The sequence below is a fragment of the Littorina saxatilis genome, linkage group LG17, assembly GCF_037325665.1.
Source record: "Littorina saxatilis isolate snail1 linkage group LG17, US_GU_Lsax_2.0, whole genome shotgun sequence".
Lineage (NCBI taxonomy): Eukaryota > Metazoa > Mollusca > Gastropoda > Littorinimorpha > Littorinidae > Littorina > Littorina saxatilis.
The window spans coordinates 62,165,066-62,192,573 of NC_090261.1; the positions used below are offsets into that span (position 1 = coordinate 62,165,066).

General features: G+C 46.6%; 1 protein-coding gene across 1 annotated transcript in view; it reads left to right on the forward strand.

Annotated features, from left to right (window-relative positions):
• The window catches only part of LOC138952596 (protogenin-like), a 40,092-nt gene that overhangs the window by 10,270 nt on the left and 2,314 nt on the right, over nt 1-27,508 (forward strand). The window contains exons 5-14 of the mRNA XM_070324287.1: nt 3,791-3,943; nt 4,857-5,042; nt 14,031-14,135; nt 15,762-15,981; nt 17,318-17,445; nt 17,865-18,077; nt 21,282-21,401; nt 24,338-24,458; nt 24,951-25,011; nt 25,343-25,516. Of these exons, the coding sequence (XP_070180388.1) occupies nt 3,791-3,943; nt 4,857-5,042; nt 14,031-14,135; nt 15,762-15,981; nt 17,318-17,445; nt 17,865-18,077; nt 21,282-21,401; nt 24,338-24,458; nt 24,951-25,011; nt 25,343-25,516 (1,481 nt within the window). The remainder of the gene's footprint in view (nt 1-3,790; nt 3,944-4,856; nt 5,043-14,030; nt 14,136-15,761; nt 15,982-17,317; nt 17,446-17,864; nt 18,078-21,281; nt 21,402-24,337; nt 24,459-24,950; nt 25,012-25,342; nt 25,517-27,508) is intronic.

Here is a 27,508-nt window from a genome sequence, read left to right on the forward strand (position 1 = left end):
CACACACACACACACACACACACACACACACACACACACACACACACACACACACATACACCACGACCCTCGTCTCGATTCCCCCTCTATGTTAAAACATTTAGTCAAAACTTGACTAAATGTAAAAAAGATAAAGAAAAAAACCAAACTTATACACTGAATAAAGAAAACTTTTCTTGCTTCAGTGTTTGCGTTCTCGTTTATTCTTTTGTGTGTTTTTGCTGTTTGTTCATGTGCCGATTAGAAATGTGAGTTAATTGTGATTGGGTAGACGTCATCTGTTTGAGTGAGATCATATAGAATCTAGTTAAGCACAAGGATGTGTTTCTGTGCAGTAGGATATAGCTCAGTTGGTAGCGCGCTGGATTTGTATTCAGTTGGCCGCTGTCAGCGTGAGTTCGATCCCAGGTTCGGCGGAAATTTATTTCAGAGTCAACTTTGTGTGCAGACTCTCTTCGGTGTCCGAACCCTCCCCCCGTGTACACTACATTGGGTGTGCACGTTAAAGATCCCACGATTGACAAAAGGGTCTTTCCTGGCAAAATTGCTTAGGCACAGTTAATAATTGTCTACCTATACCCGTGTGACTTGGAATAATAGGCCGTGAAAGGTAAATATGCGCCGAAATGGCTGCAATCTACTGGCCGTATAAAATTTCATCTCACACGGCATCACTGCAGAGCGCCTAGAACTGAACCCACGGAATATGCGCGATATAAGCGTCATTGATTGATTGATTGATTGAGTAGGAGATGTGTGTGTGTGTGACATACGTTCAAGTGTATCTGGGAAGATGGGAGTTTGCCAAATGGCGAACCTGTCTAAAAAGACCACCTGTCTAAAGAGACCACTTTTTCTCAGTCCCTTGGGTGGTCTCTTTAGACAGGTGGTCTCTTTAGACAGGTGGTCTCTTTAGACAGGTGGTCTCTTTAGACAGGTTCGACTGTAGTATGTCTGACAATAGGTGAGTCATATCAGCATTTGCTGTTCACGTGTGATGCATGGGAAGAATGGGATATGCGTGCATCAAACCTTGCAAACGTGTCTGGATTGATTTGAACAATTAGTGTTGGATTTTGGAGTATGTTAGTGTGGAAAATTCCAATCTGGTGTTAGTGATGATACAGTGATGATACAGTGATGATCCAGTGATGATACAGTGATGATCGATAGATTGAATCTGAATATACTTCCGTGCATGCGTGTGTGTGTGTGTTTGTGTTTGCTTGTGTCTGTGTTACCCCACAAATCATTTCAAGTTCCCGACAGCTTTAGGACTCAGCTTTTATTAAAGTTGTTTTTAAATCGGCGCAGCACAGAGGTTGTGGCATCGTGTGATTGGTTTTGTGTTTTAATTGGAACAAATATAATTAACTTTGTGGTAAAGTATTAAAAGAGATTGTAATTCAATCAAGTTGGCGTTTTAATGAAACAGATACTGTGATTGGTCAGAATGCTCTAACTAATTCAAAATTACCTGTCACTAATTGTCGATAACCACTCGCTAAAAAAGCCATTAGCTACCTGCTGGCAAGGCGCATTAATACAGCCTCAACTATAGTCTCGGTTAGCTTTGAGGGTCATTTTACAAGGAAATATGAAGGCCAGTGAAATACCAAGACCATAAGGTATGCGAAGTGATGTAAGTTGATGCATGAATTCTTCCTGACTACGTCAGTCAATTCCAAACATCGCTTTTGTGATGAAAAGAATTGTTTTGAGTTAGCTGTCCAGAAACCCGTCAAAAAATAAGGGAAAATGTATGTGAAAGAAAACAAAACAGGAGCAAAGTGATAAGATAGGAATACAGAGACATATTTCTTGGGACTTGACCCTTGCAGTTGCAGGTAGGTGGACTGAAAGTAGTGTGTGAACAGAACAGAACCAATTCTGTCTGTTTACCATCGCATTAAAGCAGGAAAGAGATCGTCATCAGATTGAATTACAACATAATCCCTCTGTCAGGCTTCAATTAGCTTTGGTCGGGCGTCAATCCACGATGACGACCTCTAAGTTTCAAATGGAAGCATGTTAATGTGTAATTATAAAACACTTAGACATAGAAATCTTCATTATTTGAAAAATGAAATAGCCTAGATGTTGTAACTTAGCACACGCCTCAACATATCTTCATATAATTAAAAAATGAAACATCACAAATTAAGATTATTTAATCCAAACGGAGACTTCTATTAAAAAGATAACTCATGACAATAAAAATCAAAACTTTACTAAATGTAAAAATACCTGATTTTTGTGTGTGTACTTGTTTGTATTTCTGTTCTTTCAGTCCTTCCCGATTCTCTCTACTGCACATTCAGTCAGAATGTGAAGAAAAACACTCCTTGTACTTTGATAATAAATCAGAACAGCCATTCTGAAAAAGACCCCCCACCCCACTCAAACATACACTCACATATTACAATAACTGTACATTTACACCTTCTGAAGATGGCATTTTTTCCCATTGCTGGTCAAAAAAAGGGGAGGGGTCCAAAACAGCACATTTGTTGTGCTGTCTCTGTCACACACACATTCACACACACACACACACTCACACTCGATCACACACACACTCACATCATAATCATTAACATAAGTACTTGCCATGTTAATAACTTCATCCTTGCCTCGATGATAACTTGTTAATAATTTTTCCTTTCGATTTATTTACAACCAATCAAAAAAAAGCTTTCTATTATTCTTTTTAACCAATCGAAACGTCACGCGCTTTTTGACTGCCGATTGCAGGCGGAAATGACCTCCGTCCGAAGGAAACGGCTGAGTCAAAATATTAAGCGCAAAGAGAATGTTTTGTCTATCATTTCACGTGTTTGGGGGCTCCTGTGTCCCTCATCAGTTATATTGGACTAATTGCAGGCCGCTAGAATGTTGTACACCCTTGAGAGCGTACGAAAAGCGGAAAACATCAGCGCGAGTTCCACTTTCGATTCGTCGAGGCTCGAGGTTCCTCTCATGGAGTGGTGTGGACACCGAGCCCGTTCTTGACAAACTTCTCGAAGTTGGTGAATGGTTATTTCGAGTTTGTTGCATGAAGTGAAAGCTTAATCATTTTTGTTTGTGTGTGAGGTTCGTGCGTTCGGGAAGGGGGTGCAGAAAGTGATGTAGAAAGCTTGAAACGGAGCGAGTCGGCAGTGCGGAGCACTCTGCGTTATATTCCTTGTAGTATATAGTAGTAGTATGTCGTAGTAGTGGACTGTAAATAATGATCGACCGGCGATTTGATACAAGCTCCTGTGATCCGACAGACGCTATCTGTCAGCTCGTCGCCAGTTTTTGTATTGATCTTCATTATCTTCCAATGGCCGCTCTCCGCACGGACGATTCTATGATGCAAACATTCGAAGAGTTTGAGACCGCTCTGGCCACTGCTACGCACCTTGAAACCCTGGTTGTGTTGGATTTAAAAACTTGGGGGGCGGGAAGCTCAGTTTCAGAATAGTTACACAGGGATGGCTAAATCTTTAAATTTGTAATCGCCAGCCGGGTGAGTAACTTCAAGAAAGTCACTTGCCCGCCAGAAATTTTGCTGGCCCGGTACATACCACAGTTGCTGCATCTGCAGTGTTTATATGACTTTGAAACTCGATATTACAACCAAAAGTGTTGCATTTGGATCAGAATTTACACTGGCCAGCTGGGCGAGTAATACTAGGTGGTTTCTACAAGTCCGGCAGAATTTTTACTCGCCCCTGGCGATCGGGCGGACAATTTGGCCATCCCTGGTTACAACAAACAGTACAATTAAATATGTGTTGTATGCATGCAGAGGAGGTTGTGGAGATCGTGGCCAAGGAGCGTCGCCAGGCGGTGCTGTACGACCTTACCCCCGACACGCAGTACAGCATCCGCGTGCGAGCCTACAAGAAGCAGGGCGCCAGTCCCAGCTCTCAGCCCGTCCTCATCGCGACTGACCTCACTGGTCAGTTACTTGTCCACACCTTTCATTACATCGCTTTTTATAGGCAGTGATTAAATCTGTAGCTCTGAATTTGTGACTTTTTATTTTAGACAGACACGCAGGCTCACACATATGCACGCGCACACATGCATGCATGCACGCATGCAACACACGCACGCATGCATGCACCAACGCATGCACGTACGCATGCATACATACACACAAATGCAACACACACACACAAATGCAACACACACACACAAATGCAACACACACACACAAATGCAACACACACACACACACACACACATATGGCCCTGTCACACGACCGTTTTAAAGCCTGCGTATGCCGACCGTATGGGACATTTGAATAAGTACGCTGGCGTACGTCGAATACGTTATGGGTACGTTTTGTATACGTTAAGAGGACGCTGAAGCACGCTGGCATACGTCGTAGTACGCTGAGCACGCAGCAAAGTTTTGTGCATGCACAAAAATTCTCGACGTATGGTCAGCGTATACGACGTATGCCAGCGTGCTTCAGCGTCCTCTTAACGTATACAAAACGTATACAAAACGTACCCATAACGTATTCGACGTACGCCAGCGTACTTATTCAAATGTCCCATACGGTCGGCATACGCAGGCTTTAAAACGGTCGTGTGACAGGGCCAATACACACACAAATGCAACACACACACACACACATACACACAAATGCAACACACACACACACACACACACACACACACACACACGCAAATGCAACACACTTCCACACACACACACACACACACACACATGCAACACACTTACACACACATGCAACACACTTACACACACACACACACAAACATGCAAACACACACACACACACATCACACCTTTTCACCACACCAACAGCACCCTAATCAAACTGTTCTCCAAACAACAGGTTATCCCTCCGTCACTCTTACCTACATCAGCAACTCCTCCATCTCTCTCAACTGGTCGGACTTCCACACGCGTCACCGTCGCAAGGATGACATTGCCGCCTACCAGGTGTACTACGGCCTCATCAACTCCGACCACGAGGATGAAGTGGTGTTGGATTCCTCGCAGGACAGTCTGCTTGTGACAGGTCAGCATTTTTGCTTACTAATGGACACGTTTTCCCTATTACATAAGGCAAACAAAACAAAATGTTGGTTTAGGGTGACCCCTGGTTTAGGGTGACCCCCCAAAACATAGGGTCGGTAGGTCTGGTTTTCTGGTTTTTATTTAGTTTTTTTTTTTTTTAAATTTAGTCGAGTTCGGAGGAGGTTACTTCCCTTAGTCTCGGTATGGTTCGCAAATTGTGCCAAAAAAATTAGAAATAAAAAAAAAAGTTTTAGGGTCGGCGGGAAAAAATATGATTGGTCGGGTTACCCTAAACCAACACATTTTTGTTTGTGTTGCCTAACAGATCATGTGATATTCCTACAATGGAACCCCAATTGTGACCCTCCACCACGAAATGAGTCGCATGTCACTTTTGCGTGATTTTCATATTTTTACATTTTCCTAAAGAGTTTTTTATGCTCTATCCAGAGGTGAAACCCGTTTTAGAAAAGAGCGAAAACTGAGTTATAAGCCTGTGACTAAGGTGACCCTCACACTGTTACCAGACACTCCCCGGACTTATATTAAGCCTAGCGCAGAACCGCGCGAGGTGACATGCGACTCATTTCGTGGTGGAGGGTCACAATTTCCGTGCGCACTTGGTCTTGTACTTGCGTGTACACACGAAGGGGGTCAAGTCACTAGCAGGTCTGCACATAAGTTGACCTGGGAGATTGGAAAAATCTCCACTCTTAACCCACCAGGCGGGAGCGACCGGGATTCAAACTCATGACCTCCCGAATAGGAGGCCGACGTCTTACCACCACGCCACTGCGCCCGTCTTGACCTCTTTGTGTGCAACTGTTAGCTCACCTTGTTTTCTAGATCCGTGACTGTGTACGTGCAGTGAGAGCTGTTTTCAAGTTTTGTTTCCTTCATTGCAAGCAATAGCTTTGGGGTCATTTAATCACATATTCTTACTCCAATTCTTATGAATGCATTGACTTTAGTCCCACATGCTAGATGTCGAAAAAACCACTCAAATTACCTGCCCTTAGTAGGGTGGTAACCAAGCTAAAAGCGACGCCATAGCCGTTGCTATGGCCTGACCTTGCTCAGTTACCCATAACACCCTGCGCACCACGTGAGCGCCAGCATCCGTATTAATCATTCTCGACTTTCGACAACACACGGTGGACGTGTCGGATTTTTGTCACTCACTTTTGGCCTTCACATGCCTGCTCGTCCGTGAGACTAGCCGGTTTCTTGTGGGTCTACCTGTCCGTCTACCTTTTGGTGAGATCTTTCCTGTTTATGTTTGGTATAAATGTTGATAGCTTTGTGTTGGACACGCACGCAGAAGTTTTTCGTTCTGGGTGACTGTTTTTCGCCGGTCTTAAAATGGCCGACAACAAAGCTAAACTTGGCGCGAGACTAGAAGGTGACAAGGCTCTTAGCCCGTTTAAGAAAACTATACCTAAGAGTGGCCTAAGAACTTTGATTTGCCTATTATGCGGGTCGTAGATCCGTCAAACAGCACTTCTTTTTATGTTCCTATCCCTCCGAGGGCGGGTTCAGTTCTTTCACAGCTCGCTTCCCCTGTTGGGGTTAATTAGCCTTTAGGCTCCTTATAGACTTTTTGTTGGATCGTCGTCGGTGCGACTGATGGGGGGGGGGGGGGGGGTGGCCGTGTGGCTATTCTTTCCCCTTTCTCTGCGTAAGAGGAATCAGTCAATGTCCTCCTTTTGGGGGGGACTTAACGATGTTTTGTGTCTTTATTCTCAGCTGTTTCAGGCGCGATCGGCGGTTCCCGCCCTCCCGTTCGTCAGCTTCGCACTGTGGTCTAGTGCAAATGGCCTGTTCGGTTCAGCCCGTTTTTTGCCTCTGGTGGCTCTGGGCTGTTCTCGAGCACCCCTTCCTTTTAGGAGGGGGGGCCTGCTCCCTGCCTGCGTCTAACCACTCTGATTACCTCCGGTACTTCACAGTGTGTTACGCAGCCCCCCGCCAATGGGGGGGGATAGGGGGGGCGCTCCTGCGTCGCACCGTCGTCTGGTGCAAACTGCCAGTTCGGTTCAGTCCTTTCTGCCACTGGTAGACTGGGTTGTTCGCGAGCACTCTCTCCTTTAGGAGAGGGGGCCAGCTCCCCGCCTGCCTTGGCCGCTCGGCTTGCTTTAAAACAGCACTGCTGGGTCGGTCGTGCAGCCCCCTTACCGTGAGGAAGGGGGAGTGGGGGGGCACGGTAAGTCACGGCCTGGCCTTGGTCCATCCCTGTCCCATTGGGGGCAGGGGGCTGTGTTAGCTTCCCACCCTTTCCCGCCCCCCGGGCGTGTTCGGGTGAGGGGGCACGGAAAGTCACGGCCTGGCCTTGGTCCATCCCTGTCCCATTGGGGGCAGGGGGCTGTGTTAGCTTCCCACCCTTTCCCGCCCCCCGGGCGTGTTCGGGTGGAGGGGGGGGGGGTATCAGTGACTCACTCTTTCCCGCCCACCGGGCAGGATCGGGTGGGGGCTGGAGCAGCGTTCCACCCTTTCCCTCCCTCTGGGTTGGATGGGGTGGGCGCTGTTGGACTGTCTTTACAGTCTGTGCCTCTATTGTCCTGGCCCGACAATCGTTCTCCTCCCCTATCGGGGTGGGTGGGCGGTGGGCTATAGGACTACGGCAGGTGGACGGAGGGGGGTCGGCCATTTTTCGGTTCGTCTCTCTCCGTCGCTCTTACTGCTGTGACGAGCCACCCCCCTCCCCATCTGGGGCATGGCGTGGCTCAGGCCTTTCTTCACAGCGGGGGTGCTATGTACGGCTTTCCAGGCTACGTTACATACTCCTTCTCTGCTCCATTTGGGACAGGTGGCTGTGTTAGCTGCCCGCGCTTGTCGCGGGTAGCGGTCGCGAAACAATGAGCTTGACTCTCTTTTGTTCTCGGCAGGGTGTCTCGCGCAGTGGTCAGGGAACAATGAGCTTTGCTCCGTTTTGTTCTCTGCACGGGCTGTGCCGGCTGTCTACCTGTGACAGGCGGAGAGAACATACTTTTTCTCTCCAGTCTCCCATTCTTTGTATTCACAATGGTCTGCGGGGACTCGGCTATAGTATCGCCTGGCCAGTGGTCATTGTCCTTAGCCAGCATAGGTCACCCCCCCCCCCCCTCCTGGGGGTGGGTGAGTGATAGGGCTACTTGACTTCGGCAGGTGGACGAGTGAGGATCGGCCGTTTACGGCCGTTTCTCTGTTTCAGTCTTTACCCCCTCTAGGGGTTACGGCTTTGCTGGACCACCCCCCTCCCCACTTGGGGTGAGTTGTGGTTCAAACCAGGTAGTCTGGTTCTTAGCACTGGGATGCTTCTCTCGCACAGCGGGTGGGGTAAGACGCGCCGGGCCCGGCTTTGTCCTGTTTCCCCACTCTCTCTCCTTCTCGGCAGGGAGCTGTGCCAGTTACCAACCCCTCTTCCCCCCACCTCTTGTTCAGGTGGGCGGTTTGGGTTGGCAGTCAGAGACTGATCACGCTTTTCATCCACACTCTTGGCGGTGTTATCGGCAGGAGTATTTAGTGCGCGACCTCCCCTGTCTCCCCTCCTTTTGTGTTTTTACACAACTGGTGGTTAGGTTTCGGACTCCTTGTTTGTGGAGGGGGAGTGTATAGGGCTGCCTACTGGTTGTAGGCTTCCCATACATAGAGCGGCTGCTGTTGCAGTTTACTTTGTCCCGGATAGGTTGGGGGTGTCTCTCTTCCTTCCTGTTCCGGGATGGTTTTGGGTTTTCACAGGCTTTCTTGCAATTGTTTCATTTGCTGAGTCTCTGGTGATTGCCTACCACATGCCACACTTGTTGGCTTGATCCGCACCTTAGGTTAGTGGTCTTCAGCCTACACCTTTCCCGCTGCTTCATACGCAGGGAACTGCTGGCTTCGGGGTTTCAGGCTGCTTCGTCCTCACTTTTAGTGCGGAAGAAGATAGCAGGGAATTTTCAGGCTCAGGGTCTGATCCGGACTTTTTTATTGCCAGGGGCTAGTTTCCTGGCTTCGCTTACAGACCACAGGGAACATGGGGTTTTCATGATGTTACTCCTCCCTCTCCTCTCTGGAGGAGCTAGGATGGCATGGTTTGGAGTTTTCTGCTTTGGCTGAGACTCTCTTCTGTGTTTTCTTATAGGCAATCTTATCCTCCCTGAACGCTCTTTTGGGTTAGGGAGGATGCCTTGGATAAGGCTTTAGCCAGGCTGCTGGCAGCTTGGGCTGGGGTCGTCACCGAGCGGAGGAGTTTCTCGGTGACGTTTTAGGCCCACACTGTTTTTGCTTGGTGTGGTCCCCTTCTTTTACAAGGGGTTTGATTTCACGCTGGTTGCAGGAAGCAGGGGTCAGGCTTTTTCGGGGGTTGTTAAAACCTACTCAATAGCTGGAATCTTTTCCTTCCTTATTGCACCGCTGGCAGCGCGTTTATGCGCTCCCGGTTACAAAGGGGTGTTTTGGTTCAGTGTCTCCTCCCTCTCTGCGGGAGGTGGGTCGGCATGGGCTAGAGCTTTCAGCTTTGGCTGAGATTTTCCTCTGTGCTCTCACATGAGCTTTCCTTCTGCGTTTCTGCACACAGGAAAGGGCTCGGTTTCTGGAGGGTGTTGGTCTCCGGACGATCTCGGGGGCTGGTTGAGCTTTTTCAAGGTCAATCAGCTTGTCAGCTGCACTTTCTTTTGGTGTTGAACCAGGCTTTTTGCCTGGTGCTCTCAGTAACCAGGCGAAATTCCGAGCTGTCTTTATCCCAGGTTTTTTCCTGGGCATGCTGTTCGACTTTGTCTCTTGGAGGGTTTGTTCTTCACACAAGAGAGAATAGGGAGGCTTTAAGCTCTTTTCACTGCCAGACTGGCAGGAGAGCAGGCCTCTGCGGGGTCTTTAGACCCGGTCTTCGGTCGGACGGTATCGATAGCTATGCTGGCCCTCTAGTCTTTCCTCAAGTTTTTTGGGGGGTCTGGGACATGAGGGTCCTCCTCCAGAGTGGGTTCCTCCACGCGGGAAGGTGGCTGGAATCCTTTTGGATCGCTCAGGGTGTTTTTTTCCCCAGCTTTGTTTCCCCCCGGACTTAGACCGCTTTATGGATGCGTTTTCGTCTGGATGGGGCCTGCACTGGCAATTGCAGTCTTGAGGCTGTGATGTAGACGCAACTCCTTGGGCTTCTCTTTTGCCTGGGGTTAGGAGCAGTAGCTCTTAGTCTACTAGCCTTTCTTTTTGGCTATTTACAGGCATGTCCTGTTGCATTCGGGCAATTTTTCTGTTGCTTCTTATGTGAACTAGCTGGGAGGAGCAAGTTCTCACTCCCTGTCAGACAGAGTATAAGGGATTCTGATTGGGGTTTCACACTAAATCATTTTCTCAGGGGAATATCTCCCCGGCCAGCTCTGCGATCTGGCCGACTCGCTCAACAGGTCCTCTCAGGGCTTGCACAGGGGTTGGCCCATCTGCTTACGGGTCTGGAGGCGGGCTGTTTGTGTTTTAGATCATGGGTTCTGACTCTGGTCTTTGGGCATGAAGCATATATTTCCTCCACTTTATCTGTGTATGCTCCTTTTTTGGCCTCCTTGGCCAATTGGGGATATAGAGCGGGGGTGCATCTCCTTAGCGCCCCTCTCTCAAGCCAGGTGGTTTTTCACTTCTGTTTCAGTTTTTGGCTTTGGGCAGCTGGGCCTCTTCTTTGAGGTTCCGGCGTCTTGGCTATCTCAGCTGTTTTGAGACAAATAGGCCTCTCTTCTGTTGCTCATGGCGCTCTTGTGGGCATGATCAAAGGACCTTGTTTTACGAGGTTTAGAGGCTCCCCCTTGTTTAGCGCGTTGGACTTTGTTCTACTTACTCTGGGCCTCAGCCCTTTAGGGCAGTGAGGCGCATGCGTTTTTGGGGTTTGCCAGAGGATGTAGCCTTAGGGTTTTTGGTTCCGTTTGTTCACGGTTTTTGGCCAGGTTTTGGGGTTTCAGAAACCTGGTCAATATCCTCTGGTGTTTGATTCCCTCCTCTCGGGACGATTCTCGCTCCGGGAGATTCGGATTTTCTAACTGTCTGGTTAGACTTTTTAAATCCCTTTTTATATTTAGTCAAGTTTTGACTAAATATTTTAACATCGAGGGGGAATCGAAACGAGGGTCATGGTGTATGTGCGTGTGTCTGTCTGTCTGTCTGTCTGTGTGTGTGTGTAGAGCGATTCAGACTAAACTACTGGACCGATCTTTATGAAATTTGACATGAGAGTTCCTGGGTATGAAATCCCCGAACGTTTTTTTCATTTTTTTGATAAATGTCTTTGATGACGTCATATCCGGCTTTTCGTGAAAGTTGAGGCGGCACTGTCACGCCCTCATTTTTCAACCAAATTTGTTGAAATTTTGGTCAAGTAATCTTCGACGAAGCCCGGACTTCGGTATTGCATTTCAGCTTGGTGGCTTAAAAATTAATTAATGACTTTGGTAATTAAAAATCTGAAAATTGTAAAAAAAAATAAAAATTTATAAAACGATCCAAATTTACGTTTATCTTATTCTCCATCATTTGCTGATTCCAAAAACATATAAATATGTTATATTCGGATTAAAAACAAGCTCTGAAAATTAAATATATAAAAATTATTATCAAAATTAAATTGTCGAAATCAATTTAAAAACACTTTCATCTTATTCCTTGTCGGTTCCTGATTCCAAAAACATATAGATATGATATGTTTGGATTAAAAACACGCTCAGAAAGTTAAAACAAAGAGAGGTACAGAAAAGCGTGCTATCCTTCTTAGCGCAACTACTACCCCGCTCTTCTTGTCAATTTCACTGCCTTTGCCATGAGCGGTGGACTGACGATGCTACGAGTATACGGTCTTGCTGAAAAATGGCATTGCGTTCAGTTTCATTCTGTGAGTTCGACAGCTACTTGACTAAATATTGTATTTTCGCCTTACGCGACTTGTTTGTCTTTACTGTCTTTTGGAACCACGAGCTTTAGTTCAGATTCTTATTTCTTTACAATGGGGCGAAAGAGACATCTTTTATTTGTCTCTCTCTAGAGGCTCTGCTACATTCATAGGACAGTCCTATGAGTGGTGCGTTTTGAACAGGGTGGGGGGGGGGGGGGCGTTCAGTCCTCCCTCTATTCCTTTTCAGGTGTTAGGGAGTCCAGAGTCTGGTGTTCTTCTCTGGCTGGTGGTGTTCCTCTCGCCTATACGAAGTTTGCCAACAGCTCGGGTACAGATTTTGTGCTTCCTTTATTGCCGTGTTGCGTTCTGGTCGCCTAGGCGAAGCTTTGCAAACGGCTTACTGGAGATCAGTCCATGTGTTCATCGGTTTCTATCTTCGGGATATCTCCTGCACGCGGCTAGACGGCTCCAGTTCATTGCTGGCTTTAGTTGCTGCAGGGCAGGTTCTTGCAAGGACATAAGTAAGTTCCCTCCGCCTTTAGGAGGAATCTGCATTCATAAGAATTGGAGTAAGAATATGTGATTAAATGGAAAATTTTTAATTAAATTTTCATTTAATATAATATACTTACCCAATTCTTATAGTTAATACCCTCCCATCCATCCCCGCTGGATTATGTCCTTGGGGGTGTTTTTTATTAATAGTCTCGAATGATTATTACGGATGCTGGCGCTCACGTGGTGCGCAGGGTGTTATGGGTAACTGAGCAAGGTCAGGCCATAGCAACGGCTATGGCGTCGCTTTTAGCTTGGTTACCACCCTACTAAGGGCAGGTAATTTGAGTGGTTTTTTCGACATCTAGCATGTGGGACTAAAGTCAATGCATTCATAAGAATTGGGTAAGTATATTATATTAAATGAAAATTTAATTAAAAATTTTCCAAATAATTCTTTCTTCTTCTTCTTCTTCTGCGTTCGTGGGCTGAAACTCCCACGTGCACTCGTGGTTTGCACGAGTGGAATTTTACGTGTATGACTGTTTTTACCCCGCCATTTAGGAGCCATACGCCGCTTTCGGAGGAAGCATGCTGGGTATTTTCGTGTTTCTATAACCCACCGAACTCTGACATGGATTACAGGATCTTTTTCGTGCGCAATTGGTCTTGTGCTTGCGTGTACACACGGGGGGGTGTTTGGACACCGAGGAGAGTCTGCACACAAAGTTGACTCTGAGAAATAAATCTCTCGCCGAACGTGGGGACGAACTGACGCTGACAGCGGCCAACTGGATACAAATCCAGCGCGCTACCGACTGAGCTACATCTCCGCCCCGAGAAAAAAAAAATTCTTTCTAAAAGTTGTTTCAAATCATTAACCTCTTCACTGCCACAGTATAACAGCATTTTGGTATTGCTGTGCGCCAGGGCAAAATTTTGCTTTCTTCGGTAGGTTCACTAATCTGTTCACTGCTCGATCATTTATTGAGATATCTCTTAGATCTTTGGCATGTGTTTTGCTTATACCCTTGGCTATTATAGGATGACATGATCATTGGACTTTGTTTGTGATTGTTATAGTAAAAATTGATATAATGACCATTTTTGTCAAAAATTACAGTTGCCGGCATTACACACACACACATTGCAGCACATAAAACCACACAAAACACTGCTAAAACTGGTGTCAAACATCAGGTACTCACATTACAGCCCATAAAAGTATTCTTCTGTGTGGTAATCCATAAATCACTTCTTGTAGAGCTTCCAGAACACTGTAACGCTTGAAAACAGGTCTACGAGTTGAGGTCCGACTTTCGGCCGCCATTGTGAATACTAAGATCGGTTCAACATGTCTTGGCAAAGTGGTGAGTTGTCAACACGTGGTATAGTAGCTTATCCGAACGGTCTATGGGAAAGAACTGTGTTTAGAACCCCTACAAGTACTTGGACAGTGGTTACCTCCCATTTAGTTTTCAGAAATGTCCTGAAATGTTGGTGACACAAATCCCACATGCGAGATACGGTTATGGGCGTACGACAAACCAAAAATGACCACGTATTACATACGGGGTGGGCAGTGAAGGGGTTAACAGGCAGGTGGATGCGTCAACGAAACTTTTCATTTTCATGGACAATAAAGGGCTTTTATTGTCATTTTGTCAGAACTGGAAGAAAACAGAGAATACCGTGTGCGAATGAAGGCCCTTTTCAAGGGAGACAACCCCCATGTGCACGACGAGGCCTGGCCTTGGAGTTACATTCGTACTGGTGAGTATATGAACGCTAATCCAGCTCTTTTTGATACAGCAGTGCCCGAGGTGTCAGGCCTCTCCCTTGATGGGATTACACCTTCCAAATAAAGGACATGTTCTGTTTACGGTCTTGACCAAAATATAGCTGATGGGATCTATGTCGACCAAAAGAGTGGGATTGCCTGTAGGTGGAGTTCCTGGAGGGGGATTCCCAGTACACAGGGAATCCCACAGGGGGGAGTTTTTCAATAAAACTTGCAAACCATATTCGAATTTCTAAGAAATATCAAAAAAGATTGAAAAACATCAAATTCTACAGATGTCGCCAAGCATCACGTGACTTTCAGCGATATCAGCGACACGCTACAGGAACTAAATCCTGTGGTATTCCCTGTATACAGGGAACCCCCTCCAGGAACTCCACCTACAGGGAATCCCACTCTTTTGGTCGACATAGACCCCATCAGCCAAAATATACCTGTCACGAAACAGGCGAATCTGCAGCATAGGGACACTGTTGGATGGTGTCCTTTCGTTGCAGGTACAGTGGTACCTTTGTTTAACGCCTTTAAAAATACCCCCCGCGGGTTAGGGGGAAGAATTTACCCGATGCTCTCCAGCATGTCGTAAGAGGCGACTAACGGATTCTGTTTCTCCTTTTACCCTTGTTAAGTGTTTCTTGTATAGAATATAGTCGATGTTTGTAAAGATTTTAGTCAAGCAGTATGTAAGAAATGTTAAGTCCTTTGTACGGGAAACTTGCATTCTCCCAGCAAGGTCATATAGTGTACTACGTTGCAAGCCCCTGGAGCAAATTTTTGATTAGTGCTTTTGTGAACAAGAAACAATTGACAAGTGGCTCTTTCCCCGTCGCGACATAACCCTTCGTGGTTGAAAACGACGTTAAACACCAAATAAAGAAAGAAAGCCTTTAAAAATGTAACCAAAATTTGGTCGTTATACTGAGGGGTCATAATATAGGGTTTGGGTTAGTTACGTCCATGTCGGGGTCAGTCAAATAATCCGGATTGACATGGGCGTTTTGCTTGATGCCGCCTGCAGTGTGATGATGTTCTTATGGTAAATAGTTGGACTATTAGATCAATTATCCACACATATATTTTTGCTTGTTTAATCCGACCCGGTGACTACTCAGCAGTTCATGTTTGTAATAACAGGGGTTGAACGAAAGCTTACATGATCAATGTGGTCTTATAGTACTCATATGATACCAGGCAAAGTTTGGATAGAAAAAAAAAGACTGTGTCCCAAACGCAAGTTAACCCTTTGCAGTTGTATAGAACTGCAGCAGTGTGTTGAAACTAATACAAAATTGTAGCAAATAGCGTCAATTTATTCGATGGAATTGGACTTCTTCTGAAAATGTTATTTTCATTTTCAAGGGACATAACTACACTGCAGACGGAATTAAGTAATTTAGGACACCACACAACACTTCACTAATGCAATTATGCGGAGAATTTGTTGATTGAAACGAAAGATTGGTTGATATCGGTCACTGGGTCATGGATGAGGGGAAAGGAAACGGTCACCCTCCGCGCATGCGCTCTTTTCTATGTGAGTTCAATTCAAGTATTCTTAGAAATAGTCATTTTACTTGTAAGAAATACATGTATTACAGGCAACGTGACACTGCCAGAAACAGACACGCACCTGGCAGCGCCAGAGAAGCTACACGCGTTTGTCTTGAAGTCTGACGCCATCTCCGTGTCCTGGTTTTACGGTGGGGGGAAGCAGAACGCTGCGCTGCCGGTGACCCACTACACCGTGCGCTGCGAGACCATGCTCTTGGGACGCAGCTCTCAGAAAGTCACCGCCAAACACGTCATCCTCAAGATAAGGTTGGCCATTTTTTTGAGTCACTTGAGAAAAAGTGACTCTATGTAATCGGTCAGTGTTAGTCTGTCCGGCCGGCCGGCCGGCCGGCCGTCCGGAGACACCACCTTAACGTTGGACTTTTCTCGGAAACTATCAAAGCGATCGGGCTCATATTTTGTTTAGTCGTGACCTCCAATGACCTCTACACTTTAACGATGGTTTCGTTGACCTTTGACCTTTTTCAAGGTCACAGGTCAGCGTCAAAGGAAAAATTAGACATTTTATATCTTTGACAAAGTATCTCGGAAACTATCAAAGCGATCGGGCTCATATTTTGTTTAGTCGTGACCTCCAATGACCTCTACACTTTAACGATGGTTTCGTTGACCTTTGACCTTTTTCAAGGTCACAGGTCAGCGTCAAAGGAAAAATTAGACATTTTATATCTTTGACAAAGTTCATCGGATGTGATTGAAACTTTGTAGGATTATTCTTTACATCAAAGTATTTACATCTGTAGCCTTTTACGAACGTTATCAGAAAAACAAGGGAGATAACTAGCCTTTTCTGTTCGGCAACACACAACTTAACGTTGGGCTTTTCTCGGAAACTATAAAAGTGACCGGGCTCAAATTTTATGTGAACGTGACTCATTGTGTTGTGAATAGCAATTTCTTCCTGTCCATCTGATGCCTCATATAATATTCAGAACTGCGAAAGTGACTCCATCGAGCGTTTGCTCTTCTTGTTTTATTCCTTTTTGCTTTCTGAGCTTGTTTTCAAAGGGGAGCAAAAGTAAAACAAAACTAGGTACCGTACTTTCGGTTCACAGCAAGACCACGGCAATGACCACAATTTCAATAACACAAATCCAGCAGTTATAGAATCACTGGCATGTGAGTCGATCCTTCACGCGACTTCACTGTTACGTAGATTTCCACAGTATTTCCAAGGTGAGCAACTCGCGACAGAATTATTTCCGACCATCGTCTATTGAGGCCTCCTCTGGCCACTAAAAGGAAGACAGTATTGTTTTCAGTCACAGGGGGACCGGGTAGCTCAGGTGATCAAGCACTGGACATGTGATCCTAGAATCGCGGGTTGGCCCGGCCCGGCCCGGACACGGGTCAATTTTATGTGTAGACCCAGAGACGGTATCCATGTTCCACCCCCGTGTCACCACAGTGGCATGCAAAAGATCTCGGTCATTCTGCCATAAGTGCAGATGGCTGATACCACCTAAACACGCATATACTTGTGTATCTCATCTAAAGTCGGGGTAAAACCTGGAAACATGCCCCTAATGGCTTTGCTGTGAGGGCGTAAAAGTTTAAAACTTGAATTTTTTTTCTTTCTCAGTCACACTAACTTTGCCACGGTGGACAAGCTTCAGGCCTTCACAATCTACAACATATCAGTGTCGGCAAACAGCGACAGCATTCAGGGTCCCTACAGTCGTCCCATCTTGGCACAGACCAAGAAGGATGGTGAGTTGTTTCCCATTGAGGGGGGGGGGAGGGGTTGGGGGGGGGGGGGGTGGTGTGTGATTGGGTTTGGTGGGAGAGAAAGAGAGAGAGTGTTGTTGGGTGGAAAAGAGAATATTAGGTGTGTGTGCGTGTGTGTGTGTGCATGTGTGCAAATGCGTGTGTGTGTGTGTGTGTGTGTGTGCGTGCATGCGTGTGTGTGCATGTGTGTGTGCGTGCGTGAGTGTGCATGCGTGTGTGCGTGTGTGTGTGTGTGTGTGTGCGTGTGTGCGTGCGTGTGTGTGTGTGTGCGTGCGTGTGTGTGTGTGTGTGTGTGTGTGTGTGTGTGTGTGTGTGGCAGAGAGAGGGTCAGGGGTGGAGGAGTGGTGGCGATCTTGAAAGGGTGTTCCTTTGTATTACTACAATTCTCTCTTTCCTTACAGTCCCCTCCAAGCCTGAGCACTTGCAGGCCAAGGTCATATCCCAAGGTCAAGTTCATCTCCAATGGCAACCACCGTTGTGGCCCAACGGCCTGATCCAAGGTCACTTTATTCAGTATGTCAGCCGACAGTTCGACGCCCTGGAAGAGATCAACATCATCAGCACCAACGACAACATGCTGAAAAACGCCAGCTGGGTGCAAGTGTACCAGAGAGGTAAGGCTGTGGCAATGGTGGGGTTAATTTTCTTTGGCGAAATGACGGTGTGCTGAGCTGAGAAGAGTTCATCAGAATATCGGATACAATCAAACCTGCCATTGGCGACCACCTCTCGTGAAAGACTGCTTGCCCCATTACCACCACCCCAAAAGACCCCCAACACGTATTTTGTTCCATGTAATTCATCTTTCAATAGCGACCACCTGTATTATTACCTGCACTTTTGGTCTGTCCTTTGGTTGGTTGTTATATATATAGGCAGATAAGGCTGTCGTAGATTTGTGGTAAACGCACATGTCACCTTTGAACAGAGAGATAAGGAGTGTTTAATAAACTGTGAAAGATCTGTAGAAATGGTTTTTTTCTCCATTTACTTGTGTGTATTGAGGATTCAAATTGAGTCAGAAATCATAATCTAGGACTCTGGCTTTTTTACATTTAGTCAAGTTTTGACTAAATGTTTTAACATAGAGGGGGAATCGAGACGAGGGTCGTGGTGTATGTGTGTCTGTGTGTGTGTGTAGAGCGATTCAGACTAAACTACTGGACCGATTTTTATGAAATTTGACATGAGAGTTCCTGGGTATGATATCCCCGGACCTTTTTTTCTTTTTTTCGATAAAATACTTTTGATGACGTCATATCCGGCTTTTTGTAAAAGTTGAGGCGGCACTGTCGCACCCTCATTTTTCAATCAAATTGATTGAAATTTTTGTAAAGCAATCTTCGACGAAGGCCGGACTTCGGTATTGCATTTCAGCTTTGTGGCTTAAAAATTAATTAATGACTTTGGTCATTAAAAATCTGAAAATTTTAATTTTTATATAAAAACAATTTCATCTTATTCCTTGTCGGTTCCTGATTCCAAAAACATATAGATATGATATGTTTGGATTAAAAACACGCTCAGAAAGTTAAAACGAAGAGAGGTACAGAAAAGCGTGCTATGCAGCACAGCGAAACCACTACCGCGCTGAACAGGCTCGTCAGTTTCACTCCATTATGCGCAAGCAGCGCACTACGGTCATTGTGATAAAATGCAGTGCGTTCACTTTCATTCTGTGAGTTCCACAGCTTGACTAAATGTGGTAATTTCGCCTTACGCGACTTGTTTATTCTCTCCTGACATTTTTTTTCTCCCTACTGTCACCCCTGGATGGTACATTTGTGGGAAACGCGCATATAATCTATATTGCCTGAACAGAATAGCATTCCATTTTTTATGGGAGCATAAACAGAAAAATCTTTGGCTTGCAGAAATGGTATCTTGCATCAACATACCTAAGACTTTAAAATTGGCAATCTAGTGGCTGCTCCGCCTGGCGTCTGGCATTATGGGGTTAGTGCTAGGACTGGTTGGTCCTGTGTCAGAATAATGTGACTGGGTGAGACATGAAGCCTGTGCTGCGACTTCTGTCTTGTGTGTGGCGCACGTTATGTCAAAGCAGCACCGCCCTGATATGGCCCTTCATGGTCGGCTGGGCGTTAAGCGAGCAAACAAACAAACAAACAAATCATCATACTCAGGCCCCGTTCTTTTTTTCGTCACACCTAAAACCGTTATTTCTTGTGAGCGGCCCTGCATTATCTACGACTTACAAGAGATCGTAAATCTTGGTCAACGACACAGGCCCCTGTCCCTTCGTGTTCCTCTAGAAAGGGAGACAATCATTCAAGAACGACGGAGTTATCTCCCTCCAATTCGCAATCGTACAATCAACATCCCTTTGGTTTCATACTTGACAGTAATGTCTTCGGGTTTTTTTTCAATCAAATACGGTGGAAACCCCCTTTCAAGACCACCCAAAAAGTCATGTCTTAAAAAAGAGGTAGGGGCGGGGATGTAGCTCAGTCAGGGCGGGGAAGTAGCTCAGTCAGGGCAGGGATGTAGCTCAGTCAGGGCGGGGATGTAGCTCAGTCAGGGCGGGGATGTAGCTCAGTCAGGGCAGGGATGTAGCTCAGTCAGGGCAGGGATGTAGCTCAGTCAGGGCGGGGACGTAGCTCAGTCAGGGCGGGGACGTAGCTCAGTCAGGGCGGGGACGTAGCTCAGTCAGGGCGGGGACGTAGCTCAGTCAGGGCGGGGACGTAGCTCAGTCAGGGCGGGGATGTAGCTCAGTCAGGGCGGGGATGTAGCTCAGTCAGGGCGGGGACGTAGCTCAGTCAGGGCGGGGATGTAGCTCAGTCAGGGCGGGGATGTAGCTCAGTCAGGGCGGGGACGTAGCTCAGTCAGGGCGGGGAAGTAGCTCAGTCAGGGCGGGGATGTAGCTCAGTCAGGGCGGGGAAGTAGCTCAGTCAGGGCGGGGAAGTAGCTCAGTCAGGGCGGGGAAGTAGCTCAGTCAGGGCGGGGAAGTAGCTCAGTCAGGGCAGGGATGTAGCTCAGTCAGGGCGGGGAAATAGCTCAGTCAGGGCGGGGACGTAGCTCAGTCAGGTCGGGGCGGGGACGTAGCTCAGTCAGGGCGGGGACGTGCTCTAGTCAGGGCGGGGACGTAGCTCAGTCGGGGCGGGGACGTAGCTCAGTCGGGGCGGGGACGTAGCTCGGTCGGGGCGGGGACGTAGCTCAGTCGGGGCGGGGACGTAGCTCAGTCGGGGCGGGGACGTAGCTCAGTCAGGGCGGGGACGTAGCTCAGTCAGGGCGGGGACGTAGCTCAGTCAGGGCGGGGACGTAGCTCAGTCAGGGCGGGGATGTAGCTCAGTCGGTAGCGCGCTGGATTTGTATCCAGTTGGCCGCTGTCAGCGTCAGTTCGTCCCCACGTTCGGCGAGAGATTTATTTCTCAGAGTCAACTTTGTGTGCAGACTCTCCTCGGTGTCCGAACACCCCCCCGTGTGTACACGCAAGCACAAAAGTACAAGACCAAGTGCGCACAAAAAAGATCCTGTAATCCATGTCAGAGTTCGGTGGGTTATAGAAACACGAAAATACCCAGCATGCTTCCTCCGAAAACGGCGTATGGCTGCCTAAATGGCGGGGTAAAAAATGGTCATACACGTAAAATTCCACTCGTGCAAAAAAAAAAACACGAGTGTACGTGGGAGTTTCAGCCCACGAACGCAGAAGAAGAAAAAGAAGATAATGGAGGTAAATTTACAGAGGTTATGAACAAAAAAATCCTACAAAGCATGGCCTTAGAAGGGGGGAAGTCTTACACTGGGGGAGTCTTGAAAGGGGAGTTTTACTGTAGTCTCTGTTTGTGCGTTGCCAGGTAACATGACGCAGGCTACAGTGGGCAACCTGACCCAGCGGGGGTACATCTTCCAGGTGATGGCGTGTACGAACGCCGGTAAGGGCGACCCCTCCACACCCGTCTTCGTTCACATGGGAGGTAGGTACCGTGGCAACCTCTCCCCCCCCCCCCCTTTAACCTGTTCGCTGCCAGCAAATATTTGAATACAAAGCTACGACTTACAATGTGCCATTGCTCTTTGATGTATAAATCTTAAAATGAATACACCACTCACACGCACATTGTATGTTTGTTGTTTTGTGAGAGTGTGTGTGTGTGTGTTTTGAATGGTTGTATGTGTCTTTTTCTGTGTGTGTGTGTGTTTGTATATGAATATGTGTTTGTGTGTTTGTCTGCATGTGTGTTTGCATGTGTGTCTGTCTGTCTTTGTGTCTGTAAATGCACTTTTAATATCGTACCTACAGTGAAACCTGCCCTGGCGATCACCCCTCCATCACGACCACCTGCCCATTAAGACCCCCCCCAAAGGACTGGGTGGCCGAGTGGTAACGCACTTGCGCTCGGAAGCGAGAGGTTGCGAGTTCGACCGTGGGTCAGGGCGTTAGCAATTTTCTCCCCCCCTTTCCTAACCTAGGTGGTGGGTTCAAGTGCTAGTCTTTCGGATGAGACGAAAAACCAAGGTCCCTTCGTTGTACACTACATTGGGGTGTGCACGTTAAAGATCCCACGATTGACAAAAGGGTCTTTCCTGGCAAAATTGTATAGGCATAGATAAAAAATGTCCACCAAAATACTCGTGTGACTTGGAATAATAGGCCGTGAAAAGTAGGATATGCGCCGAAATGGCTGCGATCTGCTGGTCGATGTGAATGCGTGCATGTATTGTGTAAAAAATTCCATCTCACACGGCATAAATAGATCCCTGCATAAATAGATCCCTGCGCCTTGAGTCCGAGTCTGGAGATACGCGCGCGATAGAAGACTTCATATAACATATAACATAACATCCCCAATGAGATTGTTTTCATATAATTCACCAATCCATAGCAACCACTTCTGGTCAGTCCTGTGAGTGGTCGATACAGACTGGTTTGACTGTACTACCTTTCTTTTTACCTTGGTTGTACAGCGCCTTCCCCCCGCGGGTTAGGGGGAAGGATTTACCCCTCCCTGGTCCCCCCGCGGGTTAGGGGGAAGAATTTACCCGATGCTCCCCAGCATGTCGTAAGTAGCGACTAACGGATTCTGTTTCTCCCCCCGCTGGTTAGGGGGAAGAATTTACCCGATGCTCCCCAGCATGTCGTAACTGAGAGGCGACTAACGGATTCTGTTTCACCCCCCGCGGGTTAGGGGGAATAATTTACCCGATGCCCCCCAGCATGTCGTAAGAGGCGACTAACGGATTCTGTTTCACCCCCCGGGGGTAGGGGGAAGAATTTACCCGATGCTCCCCAGCATGTCGTAAGAGGCGACTAATGGATTCTGTTTCACCCCCCGCAGGTTAGGGGGAAGAATTTACCCGATGCTCCCCAGCATGTCGTAAGAGGCGACTAACGGATTCTGTTTCACCCCCCGCGTGTTAGGGGAAAGAATTTACCCGATGCTCCCCAGCATGTCGTAGGAGGCGACTAACGGATTCTGTTTCTCCCCCCGCGGGTTAGGGGGAAGAATTTACCCGATGCTCCCCAGCATGTCGTAAGAGGCGACTAACGGATTCTGTTTCTCCCCCCGCGGGTTAGGGGGAAGAATTTACCCGATGCTCCCCAGCATGTCGTAAGAGGCGACTAACGGATTCTGTTTCACCCCCCGCGTGTTAGGGGAAAGAATTTACCCGATGCTCCCCAGCATGTCGTAGGAGGCGACTAACGGATTCTGTTTCTCCCCCCGCAGGTTAGGGGGAAGAATTTACCCGATGCTCCCCAGCATGTCGTAAGAGGCGACTAACGGATTCTGTTTCTCCCCCCGCGGGTTAGGGGGAAGAATTTACCCGATGCTCCCCAGCATGTGGTAAGAGGCGACTAACGGATTCTGTTTCTCCCCCCGCGGGTTAGGGGGAAGAATTTACCCGATGTTCTCGATCCAGCATGTCGTAAGAGGCGACTAACGGATTCTGTTTCTCCTTTTACCCTTGTTAAGTGTTTCTTGTATAGAATATAGTCCATTTTTGTAAAGATTTTAGTCAAGCAGTATGTAAGAAATGTTAAGTCCTTTGTACTGGAAACTTGCATTCTCCCAGTAAGGTAATAATATTGTACTACGTTGCAAGCCCTTGGAGCAATTTTTTGATTAGTGCTTTTGTGAACAAGAAACAATTAACAAGTGGTTCTATCCCATCTCCCCCCCTTTCCCCGTCGCGATATAACCTTCGTGGTTGAAAACGACGTTAAACACCAAATAAAGAAAGAAAGAAAGAACAGCGGCTAGAGCAGGGTCTCCCTGTGGTTTATAAAGATGATGTATTGTTCAGACTTAAAACATTCCTAGACTACTTTCCTTCACAAGCGCATCCCGCAACCGATCCAGTGTTTTGACACATGATAACAGCTTTTGTCAGTAGACATAGGAAGAAGCATTTGTTTTAAATGTATCGGTAAACTTAATTAACAGTGCGACGGATGCGTGTAAAGCATGTTTGAATCATCAGGCATGGGAATTGTCCGCCAAAAGGCAAACTTCCGCCGATTTATTTTTTTTTGTTCCGCCGAAAAAGCAAAAGTGTCCGCCGAAAAAATAAACGAGGGAGGCAAAAATGGTTCTAAAAACTTAATTTAATGGCAAACTTGGAGCTCAGATGACACCAAATTGCAAAATTTGGGTTCTTTGGAGAGAAAAAAATTCCGGTCGGGCATGCCCCCGGACCCCCCTAGTATTCAGGCTAGGTGCTTCGCGCCGTCGACTTTGCTATTACTTAAATATTTTCAGCCTTTTTGACTTTTTTCAATTCCCGTGCCTGAATCATGGATGTTCAAATTCTGTGTGGAGTACGCTCATTTTTCTGAAATTACACCAAGTTTAAAAAGTTTAAGTGCAAAACAGGGGTTCCCAGGCCTGATGGTTATTACATGTATGTGCAGATCAGGGAAGTGGCAGTAGCAAGAGTGGTTTGAGCAACCGACACCTTGGGATCCTCGGTGGCTCAGTGATTGGTCTCACGAGTATCATTTTCACTGTCATCGTCATTGTCTGCAAACAGAGGTATGTGTGTGTGTCTTTGTGCATGTTTGTGTGTGTGTTCATGTATGTGTATGTGCGTGTGTGTGTGTGTGTGTGTGCATGTCTGTGTGTTTGTTCGTGTGTGTGTGTGCATGCGTGCGTGCGTGCGTCTGTCTGTTTGTCTGTTACTTGTCTGTCTGTCTGTCTGTTACTAAGCTACTATCTGTCTTTTCCAGGCCAGATCCAATGAACTGTATCTTACAACACATACGTTCTTGCATCAGTTGTCCTTATATTTAGAAAAGAAACAAGGCTACCCATCAAGTAAGGGAATAACTGTGCAGAGAAACACAAAAAAAAACCCCACCTGTACTTTCAATAACAACAGCAAAATGTTTATGTTGACAGGGCATATGTCACAACAAAGTGGAGAGGGTTGGGGGGGGGGGGAGGGGGGGCATGACTATTTTACCTGGTTTTGTGTGTTATAGGCAGGTGTCTAAATGTTCACCGTTACTTTTTTTGTCGTTGCAGGCAACTACAGAAGGAGCTAAGGAGCGAGTTTTCGCGAGGAACAGGGTTGAGGTACGGTAGGGTCACTGCGCATGTCTGGTTTTTTTCTTCGCGGAAACGCTGTTGGGTTGTAAGGAAGGGAGGAAGGAAGGTGTGTTAATATGTGTTTCATACGCCGGTCTGTGTCTTGCAACCTAAAAGAGATGACTTATGACTGACGATCATTTAAATCGTACGTACATACACATGTGCATGCACACATATTTGCACACACACACACACACACACACACACACACACACACACACACACACACACACACATACATGCACGCACGCACAAGCATGCACACTCACACACATAAATGAACACACACATACACTGACACACCTTCCTTCCTCCCTTCCTTACAGAGCGAAGAACTCGAACAGCTGCTGAGCAGTGGGACCCCTTCCGCTCCTCCCTTCCAAACAGTCATCCCCCCCACCGCCACCGCCACCGCCATCATCGACAACGATAGCATGGACAGCGGCTGTTCTTCCATGCCGCCACCCACCGAAGGCAACAGTGTTGCTGTTGACGAGGATGTGATTGACGAAAACCACTGTTTGATTGAACGAAGGGTGGACAAAGGAGACATATTACAGGGTGAAAATGCTACGTCTGTCGCCATGGTTACAGCAAACAGTGCGGGACTTTGTGTGGAAGATAGAGAGACAACTTGCTGATTTGGTGCTGTCGACAAAACGTGTCGGGAGGTGTTTGCTGCGTGGAATTGTGTATCACGAGAGAGACAATGTGTTGAGACTGTTCTGTGTCGTCTTAACGTGTTCGAATTCGCTGCGTGGTTTTGTGTGGACAAGAAAGACGTATTAGGACTGTTCTGTGTCGTCCTAGCCGAACTTCGGTATTGCATTTCAGCTTGGTGGCTTAGAAATTAATTAATGACTTTGGTCATTAAAAATCTGAAAATTGTAAAAAAAACAAAAAAATTTAAAACGATCCAAATTTTTGTTCATCTTATTCTTCATCATTTTCTGATTCCAAAAACATATAAATAGGTTATATTTGGATTAAAAACAAGCTCTGAAAATTAAAAATATAAAAATTATGATCAAAATTACATTTTTGAAATCAATTTAAAAACACTTTCATCTTATTCCTTGTCGGTTCGTGATTCCAAAAACATATAGATATGATATGTTTGGATTAAAAACACGCTCAGAAAGTTAAAACGAAGAGAGGTACAGAAAGGCGTGCTATCCTTCTCAGCGCAACTATTACCCCGCTCTTCTTGTCAATTTCACTGCCTTTGCCATGAGCGGTGGACTGACGATGAGCGCACTACGAGTATACGGTCTTGCTGAAAAATTGCATTGCGTTCAGTTTCATTCTGTGAGTTCGACAGCTTGACTAAATGTTGTATTTTCGCCTGTTTTGTTTTTCATTTACACAGGCGTATGTGGCTTTTCATTGGCCGGAAATCGCTCAAACAGTGCCCCCTGGATGTGGGGGAAGAGTAGCTCTTCTTGCAAAGTCTGCAAAATTGAATTTTGTCCTTCATAACAAAAATATGTTTTTGATGGGATGGATCCAAAACACGTTCTAGGGTTCGGAGGAAAAATTAATGTCGGTCAGGGAATCGGAAACAAAGAACTCTTTTTTCTTCTGGCCTAAGTGAGGGGGGGCTGGCTGAAGACTGTTGCTGGAGGTTGGTGGAAATGAGGGCCTTGCAGGGATGTTTCTACTATTTCCTTTTTTTTTAGCAGGTTTTGTGAAACGGCCATAAAAGTTTCAGCATATTTCGGAAAGTTAGGGCAGTTCAAGGCATCTGTCCCCTTTTCCTATATCATGGAACATTTTTGACAGTGCTGCCAAAACGACAGCAAAGATTTTTGGGATGTAAAATTAGTTGAGGCGACTACTGATGATTACCGATGATAAGCAAGTTAGCAACATCCTGCTTTTTTTTTAGTGGAGGGGGGGAGGTTAAGCTACAGTACATGGAGTAAATTGCCTGTTAGAACTTAACAGCAGCAGAAAGAAGGCAGCTCATGAACTCTCAGACAAAACACGTATACCTCTGGTTGACCCACTTGGTCAACACTAGTTGCAGGTAATAATTAAGGCATGCCCCATTGTAATCAAAAATGACAACTCTGTGTCGTGAAACGATTCTGTAGAATTATAGCAGCAGCTTCTGGGCCTGCAGAAAAAGCGCCTCATGTTCAATGCATTGTTGTACGTGAAGGAAGGTGGGGTGGGTACCCTTGATACAGTGAATCCCACCTGTTAACCCCCCCCCCCCCCCCCCCCCCTCTCAATTTAAGACTCCCGCCGCTCATCCCCCTCTCCCACCCTCCTTTATTAAGGCTGTTCTTAATATATATATGCAGTACGCCGCAGCACCGCTAATGCGGGAGACACACATACCTTTTCTACTGCTCAAAGCAATACTTGCCCAGTGAAATTCACTGCACGCAGCTGCATGCAGTAGTTTTTGTACATTGCACGCAGCGTATATTAAGAACAGGCTTGAACGCAATGCCTACCAGTATCGCCCTTTAAATAATCCATGT